General features: G+C 64.8%; 1 protein-coding gene across 2 annotated transcripts; it reads right to left on the bottom strand.

Annotated features, from left to right (window-relative positions):
- Positions 1-997: 997 nt before the first annotated feature.
- Positions 998-23847, bottom strand: BCKDK (branched chain keto acid dehydrogenase kinase). Of its 2 annotated transcripts, XM_088539055.1 has the most exons (11): positions 23686-23847; positions 23368-23436; positions 23144-23254; positions 22672-22719; positions 22393-22512; positions 20907-21005; positions 17020-17093; positions 12733-12861; positions 10198-10287; positions 1772-1936; positions 998-1168 (listed from the first exon to the last, which is right to left on the bottom strand). In XM_088539055.1, the coding sequence occupies exons 1-11, from the start codon at positions 23842-23844 to the stop codon at positions 1024-1026; spliced, it is 1209 nt and encodes a 402-aa protein (XP_088395181.1). In that variant the 5' UTR covers positions 23845-23847; the 3' UTR covers positions 998-1023. The 2 variants fall into 2 exon arrangements, with proteins under 2 accessions (XP_088395181.1, XP_088395180.1); XM_088539054.1 differs by having other exon boundaries at positions 22393-22719.

A 23847-nucleotide genomic window follows, 5' to 3' on the forward strand; every position in this document is an offset into this window, starting at 1 on the left:
GGAAGGGGCCCAGGCGTCCGGGAAAGGGTCGAGACGGTCGGGAAAGGGTCTAGATGGTCGGGAAGGGGCCCAGGCGTCCGGGAAGGGGCCCAGGCATCCGGGAAAGGGTCTAGATGGTCGGAAAAGGGTCTAGATGGTCGGGAAAGGGCCCAGGCGTCCGGGAAGGGGTCTAGACGTTCGGGAAGGGGCCCAGGCGTCCGGGAAAGGGCCCAGGCGTCCGGGAAAGGCTCTAGATGTCCGGGAGAGGGTCTAGACGGTCGGGAAGGGGCCCAGGCGTCCGGGAAAGGGCCCAGGCGTCCGGGAAGGGGCCCAGGCGTCCGGGAAAGGGTCTAGACCTCCGGGAAAGGATCTGGATGATCGGGAAAGATCCAGGCGTCCGGGAAAGGGCCCAGGCGTCCGGGAAGGGTCTAGATGTCCAGGAGAGGGTCTAGACGTCCAGGAAAGGGTCTAGATGGTCGGGAAAGGGCCCGGGCGTCCGGGAAGGGGCCCCGGCGTCCGGGAAAGGGCCCAGGCGTCCGGGAAAAGGTCTAGACGGTCGGGAAGGGGCCCCGGCGTCCGGGAAAGGGCCCAGGCGTCCGGGAAGGGGCCCGGGCGTCCGGGAAAGGCTCTAGACGTCCGGGAGAAGGTCTAGACGGTCGGGAAGGGGCCCAGGCGTCCGGGAAAGGGCCCCGGCGTCCGGGAAGGGCCCAGGCGTCCGGGAAAGGGTCTAGACGTCCAGGAGAGGGTCTAGATGGTCGGGAAGGGGCCCAGGCGTCCGGGAAGGGGCCCAGGCGTCCGGGAAAGGGCCTAGACGTCCAGGAGAGGGTCTGGATGATCGGGAAAGATCCAGACGGCCGGGAAAGGGCCCAGGCGTCCGGGAAGGGACCCAGGCATCCGGGAAGGGGCCCAGGCGTCCGGGAAAGGGCCCAGGCGTCCGGGAAAGGCTCTAGACGGTCGGGAAAGGGCCCAGGCGTCCGGGAAAAGGTCTAGACGGTCAGGAAGGGGCCCCGGCGTCCGGGAAGGGGCCCCGGCGTCCGGGCGCGCTCAGATGCGGCAGCTCTCGCCCTGGCCGTCGATGTGCCGCAGCCGCAGGTAGACGTCGGTCCCGACGCCCTGGAGCGACTGGAGCTGCACGGAGCCGCCCAGGTACTCGGCGTAGGCCCGGGAGGTCGGGAGGCCGAAACCGAACCTGGAACGGGAATGGAGGGGGGGTCAGGAGCCTGCCCGGACGCCTGGGCCCCTTCCCGGACGCCTGGGCCCTCCCCGGACGCCTGGGCCCCTTCCCGGACTCCTGGGCCCCTTCCCGGACACCTGGGCCCCTTCCTGGACGCCTGGGCCTCTTCCCAGATCCCTGGATCCTCCCCGGACGCCTGGGCCCCTTCCCGGTCGCCTGGGCCCTTCCCGGACTCCTGGGCCCCTTCCCGGCCTCCTGGGCCCTTTCCCGGATTCCTGGGGCCCTTCCCAGACCCCAGGGCCCTTTCCCGGACTCCCGGGCCCTTCCCGGACTCCTGGGCCCTTCCCGGACGCCTGGGCCCCTCCCGGACGCCTGGGCCCCTTCCCGGACTCCTGGGCCCTTCCCGGATTCCTGGGCCCTTCCCGAACTCCTGGGCCCTTCCCGGACGCTGGGGCCCCTCCCGGACTCCTGGGTCCTTCCCAGACTCCTGGGCCCTTCCCGGACGCCTGGGCCCCTTCCCAGATCCCTGGGCCCTTCCCAAACACCAGGACCCTTCCCGGACGCCTGGGCCCCTTCCCGGACGCCTGGGCCCTTCCCGGACGCCGGGGCCCCGCTCACCCGTGCATGGGGCCGCCCTGCGGGACGTTCTGGTGCTCCAGGAGGCGGCCCAGGGGGGCGGCCCCGGTGGCCGCGGTGGCCGCGGTGGCCTCGGCCGTGCTGAAGTGGTACTGGGTGACCTTGTCCAGGAGCTCGTGCGGGATCCCCCCGCCGCGGTCCGAGATGCTGCGGGGACAACGGGGACGTTGGGGACACGGGGGGACACCTTGGGGACGTGGGTGTGGGGACACCTTGGGGACATCCCTATGGACACATGGGGACACCTTGGGGACATGGGCATGGGCATGGGGGCACCATGGGGACATCCCCATGGACAAAGGGGGACACCTTGGGGACATGGGCATGGGGGACACCTTGGGGACATCCGTGTGGAGGTGGGGACACCTTGGGGACATCCCTATGGACACACGGGGACACCTTGGGGACATGGGCATGGGGGCACCATGGGGACATCCTTGTGGAGCTGGGGACACCGTGGGGACAACCCCATGGACAAAGGGGGACACCTTGGGGACATGGGCATGGGGGGACACCTTGGGAACATCTGTATGGAGATGGGGACACCTTGGGGACATTCCCATGGACACAGAGGGACACCTTGGGGACATCCCTATGGACACAAGGGACACCTTGGGGACATGGGCATGGGAGCACCTTGGGGACATCCCTATGGACACGGGAGACACATTGGGGACATCCATGTGGAGGTGGGGACACCTTGGGGACATGGGCATTGGCATGGGGACACCTTGGGGACATCCCCATGGTCACGGGGGACACCTTGGGGACATCCTTATGGACACATGGGGACACCTTGGGGACATGGGCATGGGGGGACACCTTGGGGACATGGGCATGGGGGCACCTTGGGGACATCCCTATGGAATCGAGGAACACCTTGGGGACATCCGTGTGGAGGTGGTGACACCTTGGGGATATGGGCATGGGGGGACATCTTGGGGACATCCTTGAAGAGGTGGGGACACCTTGGGGACATCTGTGTGGATCTGGGGACACCTTGGGGACATCCCCATGGACACGGGAGACACATTGGGGACATCCATGTGGAGGTGGGGACACCTTGGGGACATGGGCATTGGCATGGGGACACCTTGGGGACATCCCCATGGACATGGGGGACACCTTGGGGACATCCCTATGGACACCAGGGACACCTTGGGGACATCCCTATGGAATCGAGGAACACCTTGGGGACATCCGTGTGGAGGTGGGGACACCTTGGGGACATCCCTATGGACACATGGGGACACCTTGGGGACATGGGCATGGGGGCACCATGGGGACATCCCCATGGACAAAGGGGGACACCTTGGGGACATGGGCATCGGGGGACACCTTGGGGACATCCCTATGGAATCGAGGGACACCTTGGGGACATCCATGTGGAGCTGGGGACACCCTGGGGACATGGTCATGGTCATCGGGGGACACCTTGGGGACATCTGTGTGGCGATGGGGACACCTTGGGGACATCCCTATGGACAAAGGGGGACACCTTGGGGACATGGGCATGGGGGGGCACCTTGGGGACATGGGCATGGGGGCACCTTGGGGACATCCCTATGGACACATGGGGACACCTTGGGGACATCCCTATGGAATCGAGGAACACCTTGGGGACATCCATGTGGAGGTGGGGACACCTTGGGGACATCCCTATGGACACACGGGGACACCTTGGGGACATGGGCATGGGGACACCTTGGGGACAACCCTATGGACACAAGGGGACAACCTGGGGATATCTCTATGGAGGTGGGGACACCTTGGGGACAACCTTATGGACACCAGGGACACCTTGGGGACATGGGCATAGGGACACCTTGGGGACATCCCTATGGAATCGAGGGACATCTTGGGGACATCCCTGTGGAGGTGGGGACACCTTGGGGACATGGGTGTGGGGGGACATCTTGGGGACATCCTTGAGGAGGTGTGGACACCTTGGGGACATCTGTGTGGACCTGGGGACACCTTGGGGACATGGGCATGGGGGGGGGCACCTTGGGGACATCCTTTTGGACCTGGGGACACCTTGGGGACATCCCCATGGACACGGGAGACACATTGGGGACATCCATGTGGAGGTGGGGACACCTTGGGGACATGGGCATTGGCATGGGGACACCTTGGGGACATCCCCATGGACATGGGGGACACCTTGGGGACATCCCTATGGACACATGGGGACACCTTGGGGACATCCCTATGGAATCGAGGAACACCTTAGGGACATCCTTGTGGAACTGGGGACACCTTGGGGACATCCCTATGGACACAGAGGGACACCTTGGGGACATGGGCATGGGGGCACCTTGGGGACATCCTTGAGGAAGTGGGGACACCTTGGGGACATCCCTATGGACACAAGGGGACAACCTGGGGATATCTCTATGGAGATGGGGACACCTTGGGGACATCCCCATGGACACAGGGGGACACCTTGGGGACATCCCTGTGGAGGTGGTGACACCTTGGGGGCATTGGCATGGGGACACCTTGGGGACATCCCCATGGACATGGGGGACACCTTGGGGACATCCTTATGGACACATGGGGACACCTTGGGGACATCCCTATGGAATCGAGAGACACCTTGGGGACATCCGTGTGGAGGTGGTGACACCTTGGGGACATGGGCATGGGCATGGGGGGACATCTTGGGGACATCCTTGAGGAGGTGGGGACACCTTGGGGACATCTGTGTGGCGATGGGGACACCTTGGGGACACGGGTGTGGGGGGACACCTTGGGGACATCCCCATGTCACGGGGGACACCTTGGGGACATCCCTATGGACACATGGGGACACCTTGGGGACATGGGCATGGGAGCACCTTGGGGACATCCCTATGGACACAAGGGACACCTTGGGGACATGGGCATTGGGGGACACCTTGGGGACATCCCTATGGAATCGAGGGACACCTTGGGGACATCCCTGTGGAGGTGGGGACACCTTGGGGACATGGGCATTGGGGGACACCTTGGGGACATCCCTATGGAATCGAGGGACACCTTGGGGACATCTGTGTGGAGCTGGGGACACCCTGGGGACATCCCCATGGACACGAGGGACACCTTGGGGACATGGGCATGGGGGCACCTTGGGGACATCCCTATGGACACGAGGGACACCTTGGGGACATTCCTGTGGAGGTGGTGACACCTTGGGGACATGGGCATGGGGGGACGCCTTGGGGACAACCCTATGGACACGGGGACACCTTGGGGACATGGGCATGGGCATGGGGGGACACCTTGGGGACATCCGTGTGGAGGTGGGGACACCTTGGGGACATCCCTATGCACACAGAGGGACACCTTGGGGACATCCTTGTGGAGCTGGGGCACCTTGGGGACATTAGGGACACGGGGAGGGGCTTGGGGACATGGGCATAGGGACACCTTGGGGACATCCCTATGGAATCGAGGGACACCTTGGGGACATCCCTGTGGAGGTGGGGACACCTTGGGGACATGGGCATGGGCATCGGGGGACACCTTGGGGACAACCCCATGGACACGGGAGACACATTGGGGACATCCATGTGGAGGCGGGGACACCTTGGGGACATGGTCATGGGCATGGGGACACCTTGGGGACATCCCCATGGACACGCGGGACACCTTGGGGACATGGACATGGACATGGGCATGGGAGGACACCTTGGGGACATCCCTATGGAATCGAGGGACACCTTGGGGACATCCCTGTGGAGGTGGGGACACCCTGGGGACATGGTCATGGTCATCGGGGGACACCTTGGGGACATCTGAGTGGCGAGGGGGACACCTTGGGGACATTAGGGACATGGGGAGGGGCTTGGGGACATGGGCATAGGGACACCTTGGGGACATCCCTATGGAATCGAGGAACACCTTGGGGACATCCATGTGGAGGTGGGGACACCTTGGGGACATGGGCATGGGCATGGGGACACCTTGGGGACATCCCCATGGACACGCGGGACACCTTGGGGACATGGACATGGGCATGGGAGGACACCTTGGGGACATGGGCATGGGCATTGGGGCACCTTGGGGACATCCGTGTGGAGGTGGGGACACCTTGGGGACATCCCTATGGACACAGAGGAACACCTTGGGGACATGGGCATGGGGACACCTTGGGGACATCCCTATGGACACATGGGGACACCTTGGGGACATCCCTATGGAATCGAGGGACACCTTGGGGACATCCCTGTGGAGGTGGGGACATGGGCATCGGGGGACACCTTGGGGACAACCCCATGGACACACGGGGACACCTTGGGGACATGGGCATTGGGGGACACCTTGGGGACATCCCTATGGAATCGAAGGACACCTTGGGGACATCCGTGTGGAGGTGGGGACACCTTGGGGACATCCCTATGGACACAGGGGGACACCTTGGGGACATGGGCATGGGGACACCTTGGGGACATCCCTATGGAATCGAGGAACACCTTGGGGACATCCGTGTGGAGCTGGGGACACCTTGGGGACAACCCTATGGACACAGAGGGACACCTTGGGGACATGGGCATGGGGACACCTTGGGGACGACCCCATGGACACGGGGGACACCTTGGGGACATCCCTGTGGAGGTGGTGACACCTTGGGGACATGGGCATGGGGGGACGCCTTGGGGACATCCCTATGGACGCGGGGGACACCTTGGGGACATGGTCACGGGGGGCACCTTGGGGACATCCTTGAGGAGGTGGGGACACCTTGGGGACATCCTTGTAGAGCTGGGGACACCTTGGGGACATGGGCATGAGCATAGGGGGACACCTTGGGGACATCCCCATGGTCACGGGGGGCACCTTGGGGACATGGTCATGGGCATGGGGGGGCACCTTGGGGACATCCTTGTGGAGCTGGGGACACCCTGGGGACATGCTGGAGACATGGGGACACATTGGAGACATGCTGGGGCCATTGGGACACGTTGGGGACACGTTGGGGACATGCTGGGGCCATTGGGACACATTGGGACACATTGGGGACACGTTGGGGACACGGGGCTGCCATTGGGACACGGGGACATGGGGACACATTGGGGACATCCTGGAGCCACTGGGGACATGGGGACCCGCTGAGGACATGGGGACCCCTTGGGGACACATTGGAGACATGGGAGGAACATGTTGGGGACATAGGGACACATTGGGGACCTACTGGGTCCATCGGGAGACATTGGGGACACGTTGGGGACACACTGGGGACCCCTTGGGGACTTGGCAGGGACATGTTGGGGACATCCTGGGGCCATTTGGGGACATGGGGACCCGCTGGGGACACATTGGGGACACGCTGGGGACATGGTGGGGACACAGGGACACATTGGGGACATGCTGAGGCCATTGGGGACATGGGGACCTGTTGGGGACGCGTTGGGGACACACTGGGGCCATTGGGGACATGGGGACCCCTTGGGATCATGGGGACCCGTTGGGGACGCGTTGGGGACATGGGGACCCCTTGGGGACATGGGGACACATTGGGCACATGCTGAGGCCATTGGGGACATGGGGACCTGTTGGGGACCCCTTGGGGACCCCTTGGGGACACGGGGACACGTTGGGGACACACTCGGGCCATTGGGGACATGGGGACCCTTTGGGGACCTGTTGGGGACCTCTTGGGGACATGGGGACCTGTTGGGGACCCATTGGGGACACACTGGGGACATGGGGACCCCTTGGGGACGCATTGGGGACACGTTGGGGACATGGGGACCCCTTGGGGACCCCTTGGGGACATGTTGGGGACATGGGGACCCATTGGGGACGCGTTGGGGACACACTGGGCCCTTTGGGGACATGTGGACCCCTTGGGGACCCCTTGGGATCATGGGGACCCACTGGGGACCCATTGGGGACATGGGGACCCATTGGGGACACGTTGGGGACACACTAGGGCCATTGGGGACATGGGGACCCCTTGAGATCATGGGGACCCGTTGGGGACGCATTGGGGACATGGGGACCCCTTGGGGACATGGGGACCTGTTGGGGACACGTTGGGGACCCCTTGGGGACATGAGGACCCCTTGGGGACGTGTTTGGGACGCGTTGGGGACACACTGGGGACATTGGGACACACTGGGGACACATTGGGGACCCCTTGGGGACACGGGGACCCGTTGGGGACGCGTTGGGGACATGGGGACCCCTTGGGGACCCCTTGGGGACATGGGAACCTGTTGGGGACGCGTTGGGGACCCATTGGGGACATGGGGACCCCTTGGGGACGCGTTGGGGCCACACTGGGGCCATTGGGGACATGGGGACCCCTTGGGGACCCCTTGGGATCATGGGGACCCCTTGGGGACCGCTTGGGGACATGGGGACCCGTTGGGGACGCGTTGGGGACCCCTTGGGGACACGGGGACCCCTTGGGGACACGGGGACGCGTTGGGGACGCGTTGGGGACGCATTGGGGACATGGCGACCCCTTGGGGACCTCTTGGGGACCCCTTGGGGACACGAGGACCCCTTGGGGACACGGGGACGCGTTGGGGACCCGTTGGGGACCCCTTGGGGACATGGGCACCCCTTGGGGACCCTTTGGGGACACGTTGGGGACATGGAAACCCCTTGAGGACCCCTTGGGGACATGGGGACCCATTGGGGACGCGTTGGGGACATGGGGACCCCTTGGGGACCCCTTGGGATCATGGGGACCCATTGGGGACCCCTTGGGGACACGGGGACTCGTTGGGGACGCGTTGGGGACCCCTTGGGGACCCCTTGGGGACGCGTTGGGGACATGGGAACCCCTTGGGGACCCCTTGGGGATGCGTTGGGGACATGGGGACCTGTTGGGGACGCGTTGGGGACCCCTTGGGGACCTCTTGGGGACGCGTTGGGGACATGGGAACCCCTTGGGGACCCCTTGGGGACATGGGGACCCATTGGGGACCCCTTGGGGATGCGTTGGGGACATGGGGACCTGTTGGGGACGCGTTGGGGACCCCTTGGGGACCTCTTGGGGACACGGGGACCCGTTGGGGACATGGGGACACGTTGGGGACCCCTTGGGGACATAGGGACCCCTTGGGGATGCGTTGGGGACCCCTTGGGGACATGGGCACCCCTTGGGGACCCTTTGGGGACGCGTTGGGGACATGGGAACCCCTTGAGGACCCCTTTGGGACATGGGGACCCCTTGGGATCATGGGGACCCACTGGGGACACGTTGGGGACATGGGGACCCATTGGGGACCCATTGGGGACGTGTTGGGGACATGAGGACCCCTTGGGGACGCCTTGGGGACCCGTTGGGGAAATGGGGACCCACTGGGGACACGTTGGGGACGCGTTGGGGACACGGGGACCCGTTGGGGACACGCTGGGGACATGGGGACCCCTTGGGGACATGAGGACCCCTTGGGGACACGTTGGGGACGCGTTGGGGACTCCTTGGGGACCCCTTGGGATCATGGGGACCCATTGGGGACCCATTGGGGACGCGTTGGGGACATGGGGACCTGTTGGGGACGCGTTGGGGACCCCTTGGGGACATGGGGACCCCTTGGGGACCCCTTGGGGACATGGCGACCTGTTGGGGACACGCTGGGGACATGGGGACCCCTTGGGGACATGAGGACCCCTTGGGGACACGTTGGGGACGCGTTGGGGACCCCTTGGGGACCCCTTGGGATCATGGGGACCCATTGGGGACCCCTTGGGGACATGAGGACCCCTTGGGGACACGTTGGGGACTCCTTGGGGACCCCTTGGGATCATGGGGACCCATTGGAGACCCGTTGGGGACATGGGGACCCTTTGGGGATACCCTGGGGACATGGGGACGCATTGGGGACCCCTTGGGGACATGAGGACCCCTTGGGGACGCGTTGGGGACCCCTTGGGGACCCCTTGGGATCATGGGGACCCATTGGGGACCCATTGGGGACATGGGGACCCATTGGGGACGTGTTGGGGACCCCTTGGGGACCCTTTGGGGACGCGTTGGGGACATGGGGACCTGTTGGGGACGCGTTGGGGACCCATTGGGGACATGAGGACCCCTTGGGGACGCGTTGGGGACCCCTTGGGGACATGGGCACCCCTTGGGGACCCTTTGGGGACCCATTGGGGACACGTTGGGGACATGGGGACCCATTGGGGACCCATTGGGGACCCCTTGGGGACGTGTTGGGGACATGAGGACCCCTTGGGGACGCCTTGGGGACCCGTTGGGGACATGGGGACCCATTGGGGACACGTTGGGGACATGGGGACCCATTGGGGACACAGGGACCCCTTGGGGACACGGGGACGCGTTGGGGACCCCTTGGGGACACGAGGACCCCTTGGGGACGCGGGGACGCGTTGGGGACCCGTTGGGGACGCGTTGGGGACCCCTTGGGGACCCCTGGGGGACCCGTTGGGGACCCCCGCACCGGATGACGATGTCGATGTCGTTGTTGGCGATGGTGACAACCACGTCGGGGACGTTGTAGGGGGTGTCCAGGTGGGACTCCATGGTGGCCCTGGGGACACGCGCGGCACCCGCCCCTATAGACCCGGGACCCCATGGTCCCCTATAGCCCCATAACCCCCCAGGATCCCCTATAGTCCCATAACCCCCCCAGGAACCCCCTATAGACCCGGGACCCCAGGGTCCCCTATAGCCCCATAACCCCCAGGGTCCCCTATAGCCCCATAACCCCCCCAGGAACCCCCTATATCCCCATAACCCCCCATGGTCCCCTATAGATCTGGACCCCCCCCCCCAGGGTCCCCTATAGATCCGGAATCCCCCCTGGATCCCCTATGGATCTGGAACTCCCTCCCTAGGGTCCTCTATAGCTCCATAACCCCAATGGTCCCCTATAGACCCGGGACCCCCATGGTCCCCTATAGTCCCATAACCCCCAGGGTCCCCTCTAGCCCCATAACCCCCCAGGGTCCCCTATAGCCCCATAACCCCCCCAGGAACCCCCTATAGAGCCGGGACCCCCATGGTCCCCTATAGCCCCATAACCCCCCCAGGAACCCCCTATAGCACCATAACCCCCCATGGAACCCCCTATAGACCCATAACCCCCAGGGTCCCCTATAGTCCCATAACCCCCCCAGGAACCCCCTATAGCCCCATAACCCCCAGGGTCCCCTATAGTCCCATAACCCCCCAAGGAACCCCCTATAGCCCCATAACCCCCCATTGAACCCCCTATAGCCCTGTAAACCCCCATGGTCCCCTATAGCCCTGTAAACCCCCAGGGTCCCCTATAGCCCCATAACCCCCCAGGATCCCCTATAGCCCCATAACCCCCCCAGGAACCCCCTATAGACCCGGGACCCCCAGGGTCCCCTATAGATCCAGGACCCCGATGGTCCCCTATAGCCCCATAACCCCCCAAGGAACCCCCTATAGCCCCATAAACCCCCCACGGTCCCCTATAGATCCGGAACCACCCCCTCCAGGGTCCCCTATGGATCTGGAACCCCCCCCCAAGGGTCCCCTATAGCCCCATAACCCCCCAGGAACCCCCTATAGACCCATAAACCCCCAGTGTCCCCTATAGATCCGGAACCCCCCAAGGAACCCCCTATAGCCCCGTAAACCCCCAGGGTCCCCTATAGCCCCATAACCCCCATGGAACCCTATAGCCCCCATAGGCATCTCATGGCCCCTATAGGCACCTCTTGGCCCCTATAACCCCAATAGACACCTCATGGCCCCTATAGCCCCCATAGGCACCTCTTGCCCCTATAGCCCCCATAGGCCACCTCATCACCCCTATAGCTCCTATAGGCCCCATAGGCAGCTCATGGCCCCTATGGCCCCTATAGGCACCTCGTGGCCCTATAGCCCCCATAGCCCCTATAGGCACCTCATGGCCCCTATAGCCCCTATAGCCCCCCATAGCCCCTATAGCCCCCATAGGCACCTCGTGGCCCCTATAGCCCCTATAGGCACCTTGTGGTCCCTATAGCCCCCATAGCCCCTATAGCCCCCATAGGCACCTCATGGCCCCTATAGCCCCCATAGGCACCTCATGGCCCCTATCAGCTCCTATAGCCCCCATAGGCACCTCATGGCTCCCATAGCCCATCTATGCCCCTATAGCCCCCATAGGCACCTCATGGCCCCTATAGCCCCCATAGGCACCTCATGGCTCCCATAGCCCATCTATGCCCCCTATAGCCCCCATAGGCACCTCATGGCCCCTATAGCCCCCATAGGCACCTCATGGCTCCCATAGCCCCTATAGCCCCCATAGGCACCTCGTGGCCCCCATAGCCCCCATAGGCACCTCATGGCCCCTATAGGCACCTTGTGGTCCCTATAGCCCCCATAGCCCCCTATAGCCCCCATAGGCACCTCATGGCCCCTATAGCCCCCATAGCCCCTATAGCTCCCATAGGCACCTCGTGGCCCCTATAGCCCCCATAGCCCCTATAGCCCCCATAGCCCCTATAGCCCCTATAGCCCCCATAACCCCTATAGCCCCCATAGACACCTCGTGGCCCTCATAGCCCCCATAGCCCCTATAACCCCCATAGGCACCTCGTGGCCCCTATAGCCCCTATAGGCACCTCGTGGCCCCTATAGTCCCTATAGCCCCCATAGGCACCTCGTGGCCCCTATAGCCCCCATAGCCCCCATAGTCCCTATAGGCACCTCATGGCCCCTATAGCCCCCATAGCCCCTATAGCCCCTATAGGCACCTCGTGGCCCCTATAGCCCCCATAGCCCCTATAGCCCCCATAGCCCCTATTGGCACCTCATGGCCCCTATAGCCCCCATAACCCCTATAGCCCCTATAGCCCCCATAAGCACCTCGTGGCCCCTATAGCCCCCATAGCCCCTATAGCCCCTATAGCCCCCATAGCCCCTATAGCCCCCATAAGCACCTCGTGGCCCCTATAGCCCCCATAGCCCCTATAGCCTCTATAGCCCCCATAGCCCCTATAGCCCCCATAGGCACCTCATGGCGTTCTTGAGCAGCTCGGGCAGGATGTAGTCGAGGGGCATCGGGATGAAGGGGAAGCGGGCGGCAACGTGGCCGTTGATCCGCACGCGGGGGGCGTTGCCGTACTGGTGTTCGCACAGCCGCCTGGGACGTCACCCGGTGTCACCCGGTGTCACCCGGACCCGCCGGTGTCACCCGGTGTCACCCGGAGACACCTAAACCCTGTAACCCCTCTCCCAACGTGGGGCATGTTGCCGTACTGGTGTTCGCACAGTCGCCTGGGACGTCACCCGGTGTCACCCGGTGTCACCCAGTGTCACCCGGAGCCGCCGGTGTCACCCGGAGACACCTAAACCCCATAACGCCCCTCCCAACGCGGGGCGCGTGGCCATCCTGGTGTTCGCACAGTCGCCTGGGACGTCACCCGGTGTCACCCGATGTCACCCGGTGTCACCCGGAGCCGCCCGGTGTCACCCAGAGTCACCTAAACCCCATAAACCCCCTCCCAACATGGGGCGCGTTGCCATACTGGTGTTCACACAGTCGCCTGGGACGTCACCCGGCGTCACCCGGTGTCACCCGGACACCCCAGTGTCACCCGGAGACACCTAAACCCCATAAACCCCCTCCCAACACAGGGGGCGTTGCCGTACTGATGTTCGCACAGTCGCCTGGGACGTCACCCGGTGTCACCCGGTGTCACCCAGACCCGCCGGTGTCACCTGGCGTCACCCGGTGTCACCCGGAGACACCTAAACCCCATAAACCCCCTCCCAATGCAGAGGGCGTTGCCGTACTGGTGTTCGCACAGCCGCCTGGGACGTCACCCGGTGTCACCCGGACCCGCCGGTGTCACCCGGTGTCACCCGGAGACACCTAAACCCCATAAACCCCCTCCCAACGTGGGGGGCGTTGCCGTACTGGTGTTCGCACAGTCGCCTGGGACGTCACCCGGTGTCACCCGGTGTCACCCGGACCCGCCGGTGTCACCCGGTGACACCTAAACCACGTAATCCCCCTCCCAACGCGGGGGGCGTTGCCGTACTGGTGTTCGCACAGTCGCCTGGGACGTCACCCGGCGTCACCCGGTGTCACCCGGACCCGCCGGTGTCACCCGGTGTCACCCGGAGTCACCTAAACCCCATAAACCCCCTCCCAACGTGGGGCGCGTTGCCGTACTGGTGTTCGCACAGCCGCCTGGGACGTCACCCGGAGTCACCCGGTGTCACCCGGAGCCGCCCGGTGTCACCCGGAGACACCTAAACCCCATAAACCCCCTCCCAACGCGGGGCGCGTTGCCGTCCTGGTGTTCGCACAGTCGCCTGGGACGTCACCCGGTGTCACCCGGACCCGCCGGTGTCACCCGGTGTCACCCGGAGACACCTAAACCCCATAAACCCCCTCCCAACGCGGCGCGCGTTGCCGTACTGGTGTTCGCACAGTCGCCTGGGACGTCACCCGGTGTCACCCAGTGTCACCCGGACCCGCCGGTGTCACCCGGTGACACCTAAACCCCGTAATCCCCCTCCCAACGCGGGGGGCGTTGCCGTACTGGTGTTCGCACAGTCGCCTGGGACGTCACCCGGTGTCACCCGGACCCGCCGGTGTCACCCGGTGTCACCCGGAGACACCTAAACCCCATAAACCCCCTCCCAACGCGGGGCGCGTTGCCGTACTGGTGTTCGCACAGCCGCCTGGGACGTCACCCGGAGTCACCCGGACCCGCCGGTGTCACCCGGAGTCACCTAAACCCCATAAACCCCCTCCCAACGTGGGGCGCGTTGCCGTACTGGTGTTCGCACAGTCGCCTGGGTCGTCACCCGGAGTCACCCGGTGTCACCCGGTGTCACCCGGACCCGCCGGTGTCACCCGGAGACACCTAAACCCCATAAACCCCCTCCCAACGTGGGGCGCGTTGCCGTACTGGTGTTCGCACAGTCGCCTGGGACGTCACCCGGTGTCACCCGGACCCGCCGGTGTCACCCGGTGTCACCCGGTGACACCTAAACCCCCTCCCAATGCGGGGCGCGTGGCCGTACTGGTGTTCGCACAGCCGCCTGGGACGTCACCCGGTGTCACCCGGTGTCACCCGGAGCCACCCGGTGTCACCCGGAGACACCTAAACCCCATAAACCCCCTCCCAACGCGGGGCGCGTTGCCGTACTGGTGTTCGCACAGTCGCCTGGGACGTCACCCGGTGTCACCCGGAGTCACCCAGTGTCACCCGGTGTCACCCGGAGACACCTAAACCCCATAAATCCCCTCCCAACGCGGGGCACGTTGCCGTACTGGTGTTCGCACAGCCGCCTGGGACGTCACCCGGTGTCACCCGGACCCGCCGGTGTCACCCGGTGTCACCCGGAGACACCTAAACCCCATAAACCCCCTCCCAACGTGGGGCGCGTTGCCGTACTGGTGTTCGCACAGCCGCCTGGGACGTCACCCGGTGTCACCCGGAGTCACCCGGTGTCACCCGGAGACACCTAAACCCCATAAACCCCCTCCCAACGTGGGGCGCGTTGCCGTACTGGTGTTCGCACAGTCGCCTGGGACGTCACCCGGTGTCACCCGGTGTCACCCGGACCCGCCGGTGTCACCCGGTGTCACCCGGAGACACCTAAACCCCATAAACCCCCTCCCAATGCGGGGCACGTTGCCGTACTGGTGTTCGCACCGCCGCCTGGGACGTCACCCGGTGTCACCCGGACCCGCCAGTGTCACCCGGTGTCACCCGGAGACACCTAAACCCCGTAACCCCCCTCCCAATGCGGGGCACGTTGCCGTACTGGTGTTCGCACAGCCGCCTGGGACGTCACCCGGTGTCACCCGGCGTCACCCGGAGACACCTAAACCCCATAAACCCCCTCCCAATGCGGCACGCGTTGCCGTCCTGGTGTTCGCACAGCCACCTGGGACGTCACCCGGTGTCACCCGGCGTCACCCGGTGTCACCCGGAGACACCTAAACCCCATAAACCCCCTCCCAACGCGGGGCGCGTTGCCGTACTGGTGTTCGCACAGTCGCCTGGGACGTCACCCGGTGTCACCCGGTGTCACCCGGACACCCCGGTGTCACCCGGAGACACCTAAACCCCATAAACCCCCTCCCAACGTGGGGCGCGTTGCCGTACTGGTGTTCGCACAGTCGCCTGGGACGTCACCCGGTGTCACCCGGACCCGCCGGTGTCACCCGGTGTCACCCGGAGACACCTAAACCCCGTAACCCCCCTCCCAACGCGGGGGGCGTTGCCGTACTGGTGTTCGCACAGCCGCCTGGGACGTCACCCGGCGTCACCCGGAGCCCCTATAGCCGCATAGGGTCCCCTATAGCCCCATAGGGTTCCATAGGGCTCCCTATAGGCCCATAGAGCTCCATAAGCTCCCCTATAGCCCCATAGAGCTCCATAGGACTCCCTATAGCCCCATAGAGCGCCATAGGGTCCCCTATAGCCCCTATAGGGCTCCATAGAGCTCCTTACATCCCCTATAGCCCCATAGGGCTCCATAGTGTCCCCTATAGCCCCATAGAACTCCATAGGGTCCCCTATAGCCCCTATAGGGCTCCCCATAGCCCCTATAGCTCCATAGGGCTCCCTACAGCCCCTATAGCCCCATACGGCTCCATAGTGTCCCCTATAGCCCCATAAAGCTCCACAGGGTCGCCTATAGCCCCTATAGGGCTCCATAGTGTCCCCAATAGCCCCATAGGGCTCCCTATAGCCCCATAGGGTTCCTTACATCCCCTATAGCCCCATAGGGCTCCATAGTGTCCCCTATAGCCCCATAGGGCTCCATAGGGCTCCCTATAGCCCCATAGGGCTCCATAGGGTCCCCTATAGCCCCTACAGGGCTCCCCATAGACCCTATAGCTCCATAGGGCTCCCTACAGCCCCTACAGCCCCATAGGGCTCCATAGTGTCCCCTATACCCCCATAGAGCTCCTTACATCCCCTATAGCCCCGTAGGACTCCATAGTGTCCCCTATAGCCCCATAGGGCTCCCCATAGCCCCTATAGCCCCATAGGGCTCCCTACAGCCCCTATAGCCCCTATAGGGCTCCCTATAGCCCCATAGGGCTCCATAGTGTCCCCTATAGCCCCATAGAGCGCCATAGGGTCCCCTATAGCCCCTATAGGGCTCCATAGTGTCCCTATAGCCCCATAGGGCTCCCTATAGCCCCATAGGGCTCCCTACAGCCCCTATAGCCCCATAGGGCTCCATAGGGCTCCCTATAGCCCCATAGGGTCCCCTATAGCCCCATAGGGCTCCCTAGGGTCCCCTATAGCCCCTATAGGGCCCTCACCGCGCAAACTCCGCCCACTTCTCGATGATCTTCTTGGGCGACAGCCGCGTGCAGATGATGCCAACGAAGTCGGGCTGGGGACGGGGACAACGGGGTGTCCCCAATGTCCCCAATGTCCCCCATGTCCCCCATGTCCCCAATGTCCCCCGTCCCCAATGTCCCCAATGTCCCCATGTCCCTCCATGTCCCCCCATGTCCCCCCATATCTCCCATGTCCCCCAATGCCCCCGTATGTCCTCAATGACCCTCCATGTCCCTCCATGTCCCCCTTGTCCCCAATGTCCCCATAGGTCCCCATATGTCCCCATGTTCCTCCATGTCCCCCCATGTCCCCCATATCCCCATGTCCCCTTGTCCCCATGTCCCTCCATGTCCCCATAAGTCCCCCCCATGTCCCCCTATGTCCCTCCATGTCCCCATAGGTCACCACATGTCCCTATGTCCCTCCATGTCCCTCCATGTCCCCAATGTCCCCATGCCCCCAATGTCCCTCATGTCCCCATAGGTCCCCATAGGTCCCCAAGTCCCTCCATGTCCCCATAGGTCACCATATGTGCCTATGTCCCCCCATGTCCCCCCATGTCCCCTCATGTCCCTCCATGTCCCCATAGGTCCCCATGTGTCCCCAATGTCCCCAATGTCCCCCATGTCCCCAATGTCCCCCGTCCCCTTGTCCCCAATGTCCCCATGTCCCTCCATGTCCCTCCATGTCCCCCATGTCCCCCTATGTCCCTATAAGTCCCCCCATGTCTCCCCATGTCCCCAATGCCCCCCATTTCCCCGATGTCCCCCCATGTCCCTCCATGTCCCCATAGGTCCCCATATCCCTTCATGTCCCCGTAAGTCCCCCCATGTCCCCATAGGTCACCACATGTCCCCCCATGTCCCCCCATGTGTCCCCATGTCACCCCACATCCCCCCATGTCCCCATAGGTCCCCATGTCCCTTCATGTCCCCATAAGTCTCCCCATAGGTCAGCACATGTCCCCATGTCCCTCCATGTCCCCAAATGTCACCCCATGTCCCCATAGGTCGCCATAAGTCCCCATGTCCCCCATGTCCCCATGTCCCCATAGGTTCCCATATGCCCCCTTGTCCCCCATGTCCTTCCATGTCCCCCATGTCCCCCCATGTCCCTCCATGTCCCCATAAGTCCCCACATGTCCCTAATGTCCCCACATACCCCCTTGTCCCCAATGTCCCCATGTCCCTCCATGTCCCCATAGGTCACCACATGTCCCTATGTCCCTCCATGTCCCCCCATGTCCCCAATGTCCCCCCATGTCCCCCATATCCCCATGTCCCCTTGTCCCCATGTCCCTCCATGTCCCCATAGGTCCCCATGTCCCTCCATGTCCACATAAGTCCCCCCATATCCCTCTGTGTCCCCAATGTCCCCCATGTCCCCATAGGTCCCCATATGTCCCCATGTTCCTCCATGTCCCCCCATGTCCCCAATGTCCCCCCATGTCCCCCATATCCCCATGTCCCCTTGTCCCCATGTCCCTCCATGTCCCCATAAGTCCCCCCCCATGTCCCCCTATGTCCCCCCATGTCCTCAATGTCCCCATGTTCCCCCATGTCCCCATAGGTCCTCATAGGTCCCCATGTCCCCCCATGTCCCTCCATGTCCCCATGTGTCCCCATGTGTCCCCACGTCCCCCCATGTCCCCATAGGTCCCCATGTCCCCTCATGTCCCCCCATGTCCCTCCATGTCCCTCCATGTCCCCAATGTCCCCATGCCCCCAATGTCCCTCATGTCCCTCCATGTCCCCAAATGTCCCCCATAGGTCCCCAAGTCCCTCCATGTCCCCATAGGTCACCATATGTCCCTATGTCCCCCCATGTCCCCTCATGTCCCTCCATCTCCCCATAGGTCCCTGATGTCCCCCCATGTCCCCATAAGTCTCCATAGGTTCCCATGTCCCTCCATGTCCCCATAAGTCCCCACATGTCCCCAATGTCCCCACATACCCCCTTGTCCCCAATGTCCCCAATGTCCCCATGTCCCCCCATGTCCCCATAGGTCCCCCTGTCCCTCCATGTCCCCAATGTCCCCATAGGTCCCCATAGATCCCCATGTCCCCATAGGTGCCCATGTCCCTCCATGTCCCCATAAGTCCCCCCATGTCCCCCTGTGTCCCCGATGTCCCCATGTTCCTCCATGTCCCCCAATGTCCCTCCATGACCCTCCATGTCCCCCCTTGTCCCCAATGTCCCCAATGTCCCCCCATGTCCCCCCATGTCCCCATAAGTCCCCCCCATGTCCCCATAGGTCACCACATGTCCCTATGTCCCTCCATGTCCCTCCATGTCCCCATAGGTCCCCATGTGTCCCCATGTCCCCCATGTCCCCAATGTCCCCCCATGTCCCTCCATCTCCCCATAGGTCCCCATGTGTCCCCATGTCCCCCCATGTCCCTCCATGTCCCCATGTCCCCATAGGTCCCCATAGATCCCCATGTCCTCCCATGTCCCCAATGTCCCCAATGTCCCCATGTCCCTCCATGTCCCCCCATGTCCCCCCATATCTCCCATGTCCCCCAATGCCCCCCTATGTCCTCAATGACCCTCCATGTCCCCCTTGTCCCCAATGTCCCCATAGGTCCCCATAGGTCCCCATGTTCCTCCATGTCCCCCCATGTCCCCAATGTCCCCCCATGTCCCCCATATCCCCATGTCCCCTTGTCCCCATGTTCCTCCATGTCCCCCCATGTCCCCCATATCCCCATGTCCCCTTGTCCCCATGTCCCTCCATGTCCCCATAAGTCCCCCCCATGTCCCCCTATGTCCCCCCATGTCCCTCCATGTCCCCATGTATCCCCATGTGTCCCCATGTGTCCCCACGTCCCTCCATGTCCCCATAGGTCCCCATGTCCCTATGTCCCTCCATGTCCCCCCATGTCCCCGCATGTCCCCATGTCCCTCCATGTCCCCATGTCCCCCCATGTCCCCATAGGTTCCCATATGTCCCCTTGTCCCCCATGTCCCCCCATGTCCCCGCATGTCCCCATGTCCCTCCATGTCCCCAAATGTCACCCCATGTCCCCATAGGTTCCCATATGTCCCTATGTCCCGCCATGTCCTTCCATGTCCCCAAATGTCCCTCCATGTCCCCCCATGTCCCTCCATGTCCCCATAAGTCCCCACATGTCCCTAATGTCCCCACATACCCCCTTGTCCCCAATGTCTCCCCATGTCCCCAATGTCCCCCATGTCCCCATAGGTCCCCATGTCCCTTCATGTCCCCATAAGTCCCCCCATGTCCCCCCATGTCCCCATATGTCACCACATGTCCCCTCATGTCCCTCCATGTCCCCATGTCCCCATAGGTCCCCATAGGTCCCCGATGTCCCCCCATGTCCCCAAATGTCCCCCATGTCCCCTCATGTCCCCATAGGTCGTCATAGGTCCCCATGTCCCTCCATGTCCCCCATGTCCCCAATGTCCCTCCATGTCCCCCATGTCCCCCTGTGTCCCCAATGTCCCATGTCCCCCCATGTCCCCCCATGTCCCCCCATGTCCCCCAATGTCCCCTCATGTCCCTCCATGTCCCCCCATGTCCCCATAGATCCCCATAGGTCCCCATGTCCCTCCATGTCCCCATGTCCCCCCTTGTCCCCAATGTCCCCAATGTCCCTCCATGTCCCCCATGTCCCCATAGGTCACCACATGCCCCTATGTCCCTCCATGTCTCCTCATGTCCCTCCATGTCCCCATGTCCCCCATGTCCCCTCATGTCCCCATAGGTCCCCATAGGTCCCCATGTCCCTCCATGTCCCCCAATGTCCCCCCATGTCCCCAATGTCCCCAATGTCCCCAATGTCCCCACTGTCCCCATTGTCCCCATGTCCCCAATGTCCCCTCATGTCCCCGGCGCCGTCACCTTGTCCTCGTGCAGGGCCAGGTGGTGACTCGCCAACATCCGGATCCCCAACCGGGACGTCAGCGTCTTGTCCAGGAACACCCGGAGCAGCCGCTCGTCCTGCGGGCCCAGGCGTCCGGGAAGGGGCCCAGGCGTCCGGGAAGGGGCCCAGGAGTCCGGGAAGGGGCCCAGGAGTCCGGGAAGGGCCCTGGAGTCCGGGAAGGGGCCCAGGAATCCGGGAAGGGGCCCAGGCGTCCGGGAAGGGGCCCAGGCGTCCGGGAAGGGCCCTGGAGTCCGGGAAGGGGCCCAGGAATCCGGGAAGGGCCCAGGCGTCCGGGAAGGGCCCAGGAGTCCGGGAAGGGGCCCAGGAGTCCGGGAAGGGGCCCAGGCGTCCGGGAAGGGGCCCAGGAGTCCGGGAAGGGCCCAGGCGTCCGGGAAGGGGCCCAGGAGTCCGGGAAGGGGTCCAGGAGTCCGGGAGGGGCCCAGGAGTCCGGGAAGGGCCCAGGCGTCCGGGAAGGGCCCAGGTGTCCGGGAAGGGGCCCAGGAATCCGGGAAGGGCCCAGGAGTCCGGGAAGGGCCCAGGAGTCCGGGAAGGGGCCCAGGCGTCCGGGAAGGGCCCAGGAGTCCGGGAAGGGGCCCAGGAGTTCGGGAAGGGGCCCAGGAGTCCGGGAAGGGGCCCAGGCGTCCGGGAAGGGCCCAGGAATCTGGGAAGGGGCCCAGGAATCCGGGAAGGGGCCCAGGAGTCCGGGAAGGGCCCAGGAATCCGGGAAGGGCCCAGGCGTCCGGGAAGGGCCCAGGAGTCCGGGAAGGGCCCAGGCGTCCGGGAAGGGGCCCAGGAGTCCGGGAAGGGCCCAGGAATCCGGGAAGGGCCCAGGAGTCCGGGAAGGGCCCAGGCGTCCGGGAAGGGCCCAGGAGTCCGGGAAGGGCCCAGGCGTCCGGGAAGGGGCCCAGGCGTCCGGGAAGGGCCCAGGAGTCCGGGAAGGGCCCAGGCGTCCGGGAAGGGACCGGGAATCCGGGAAGGGGCCCAGGAGTCCGGGAAGGGCCCAGGAGTCCGGGAAGGGGCCCAGGAGTCCAGGAAGGGGCCCAGGCGTCCGGGAAGGGCCCAGGAGTCCGGGAAGGGGCCCAGGCGTCCGGGAAGGGCCCAGGCGTCCGGGAAGGGCCCAGGAGTCCGGGAAGGGGCCCAGGAGTCCGGGAAGGGTCCAGGAGTCCGGGAAGGGCCCAGGCGTCCGGGAAGGGCCCAGGAGTCCGGGAAGGGCCCAGGAATCCGGGAAGGGCCCAGGAGTCCGGGAAGGGGCCCAGGAATCCGGGAAGGGGCCCAGGCGTCCGGGAAGGGCCCAGGAGTCCGGGAAGGGGCCCAGGGATCCAGGAAGGGGCCCAGGCGTCCGGGAAGGGGCCCAGGCGTCCGGGAAGGGGCCCAGGAGTCCGGGAAGGGCCCAGGCGTCCGGGAAGGGGCCCAGGCGTCCGGGAAGGGCCCAGGAGTCCGGGAAGGGCCCAGGCGTCCGGGTACCTGGAAGTGGCGCCGACTCTCGCGCAGCCCCTCGGCCAGGAGGGTGACGACGTCGCGATGGTCGTCGAGGAGCTGCCGCACGAGGGAGCAGTAACGGCCCTCGTCGGCCGCCGTCTGGATCTGGGGACATTGGGGACAACGGGGACATTGGGGACATTGGGGACAATGGGGGACATGGGGACATTGGGGACATTGGGGGACATGGGGACATTGGGGACAATGGGGACAACGGGGACATTGGGGACATGGGGACACATTGGGGACATTGGGGACACTCACCGGCGGGAACTCGCTCAGCTTCTGGAACGCCCGGATGTAGAGCTCGTGCTGGGGAGACCAGAGCAGCATCAGCACCCGGACGCCTGGGCCCCTTCCCGGACTCCTGGGCCCCTTCCCGGACGCCTGGGCCCCTTCCCGGATTCCTGGGCCCTTCCCGGACTCCTGGGCCCCTTCCCGGATTCCTGGGCCCTTCCCGGACGCCTGGGCCCCTTCCCGGACTCCTGGGCCCCTTCCCGGACTCCTGGGCCCTTCCCGGATTCCTGGGCCCTTCCCGGATTCCTGGGCCCTTCCCGGACTCCTGGGCCCTTCCCGGACTCCTGGGCCCCTTCCCGGACTCCTGGGCCCTTCCCGGATTCCTGGGCCCTTCCCGGATTCCTGGGCCCCTTCCCGGACGCCTGGGCCCCTTCCCGGACGCCTGGGCCCCTTCCCGGATTCCCAGTCCCTTCCCGGACGCCGGGGCCCCTCCGCTCACCACGTGCAGGATGGTCGGGTTGCAGCCGATGATGAAGGGGAGGCTGCGGAAGCCCTTGATGCGGTGGGCGATGCGGACGGGCAGCTCGTGGTGCAGGTACCGGGCGCTCTTCTGCGGCGGGAACGGGTCAGCCCGGACGCCTGGGCCCTTCCCGGACGCCTGGGCCCCTTCCCGGACGCCTGGGCCCCTTCCCGGACGCCGGGGCCCCTTTCCCGAAGCCTCACCAGGATGTGGCTGCCGTCCTGGGAGCGCCCCGAGTACAACATGGTGGTCGGTGTCAGGCGCACGGAGGGCTGTAGGGGGGAGAAGGAGGCGTCGGGCCCGGACGCCTGGGCCCCTTCCCAGACGCCTGGGCCCCTTCCCGGACGCCCGGGCCCTTCCCGGACTCCTGGGCCCCTTCCCGGACTCCTGGGCCCTTTCCCGGACTCCTGGGCCCTTCCCGGACGCCTGGGCCCCTTCCCGGACTCCTGGGCCCCCTCCCGGACTCCTGGGCCCTTCCCGGACGCCTGGGCCCTTCCCGGACGCCCGGGCCCTCCCCGCACCTTCTCGGCGGCGGCGTCAATCGCCGGTTGGTTGTAGAACGACGTCACCGTCTTGGAGCGCTCCCGGGCCAGGTCCGGGGGGGTCCGGTCGGCGGCCGAGCGGCTCCCGGGCCGGGGGGGCAGCGGCCCCCGGGGGGGGGCCAGAACCCGCCGGAGCATCGC

This window comes from Tinamus guttatus, unplaced genomic scaffold (genome assembly GCF_059628265.1).
Source record: "Tinamus guttatus ecotype Peru unplaced genomic scaffold, ASM5962826v1 Tinamus_guttatus_pri_ptg001353l, whole genome shotgun sequence".
Classification (NCBI taxonomy): Eukaryota; Metazoa; Chordata; class Aves; order Tinamiformes; family Tinamidae; genus Tinamus; species Tinamus guttatus.

Coding starts and splice junctions, on each gene's coding strand:
- BCKDK (XM_088539054.1), bottom strand. CDS start 23,844: ATGCTCCGGCGGGTTCTGGCCCCCCCCCGGGGGCCGCTGCCCCCCCGG. Junction 23,255..23,367: donor AGGACGGCAGCCACATCCTG/GTGAGGCTTCGG, acceptor TTCCCGCCGCAG/AAGAGCGCCCGGTACCTGCA. Junction 21,006..22,392: donor AGAGTCGGCGCCACTTCCAG/GTACCCGGACGC, acceptor CTGGGCCCGCAG/GACGAGCGGCTGCTCCGGGT.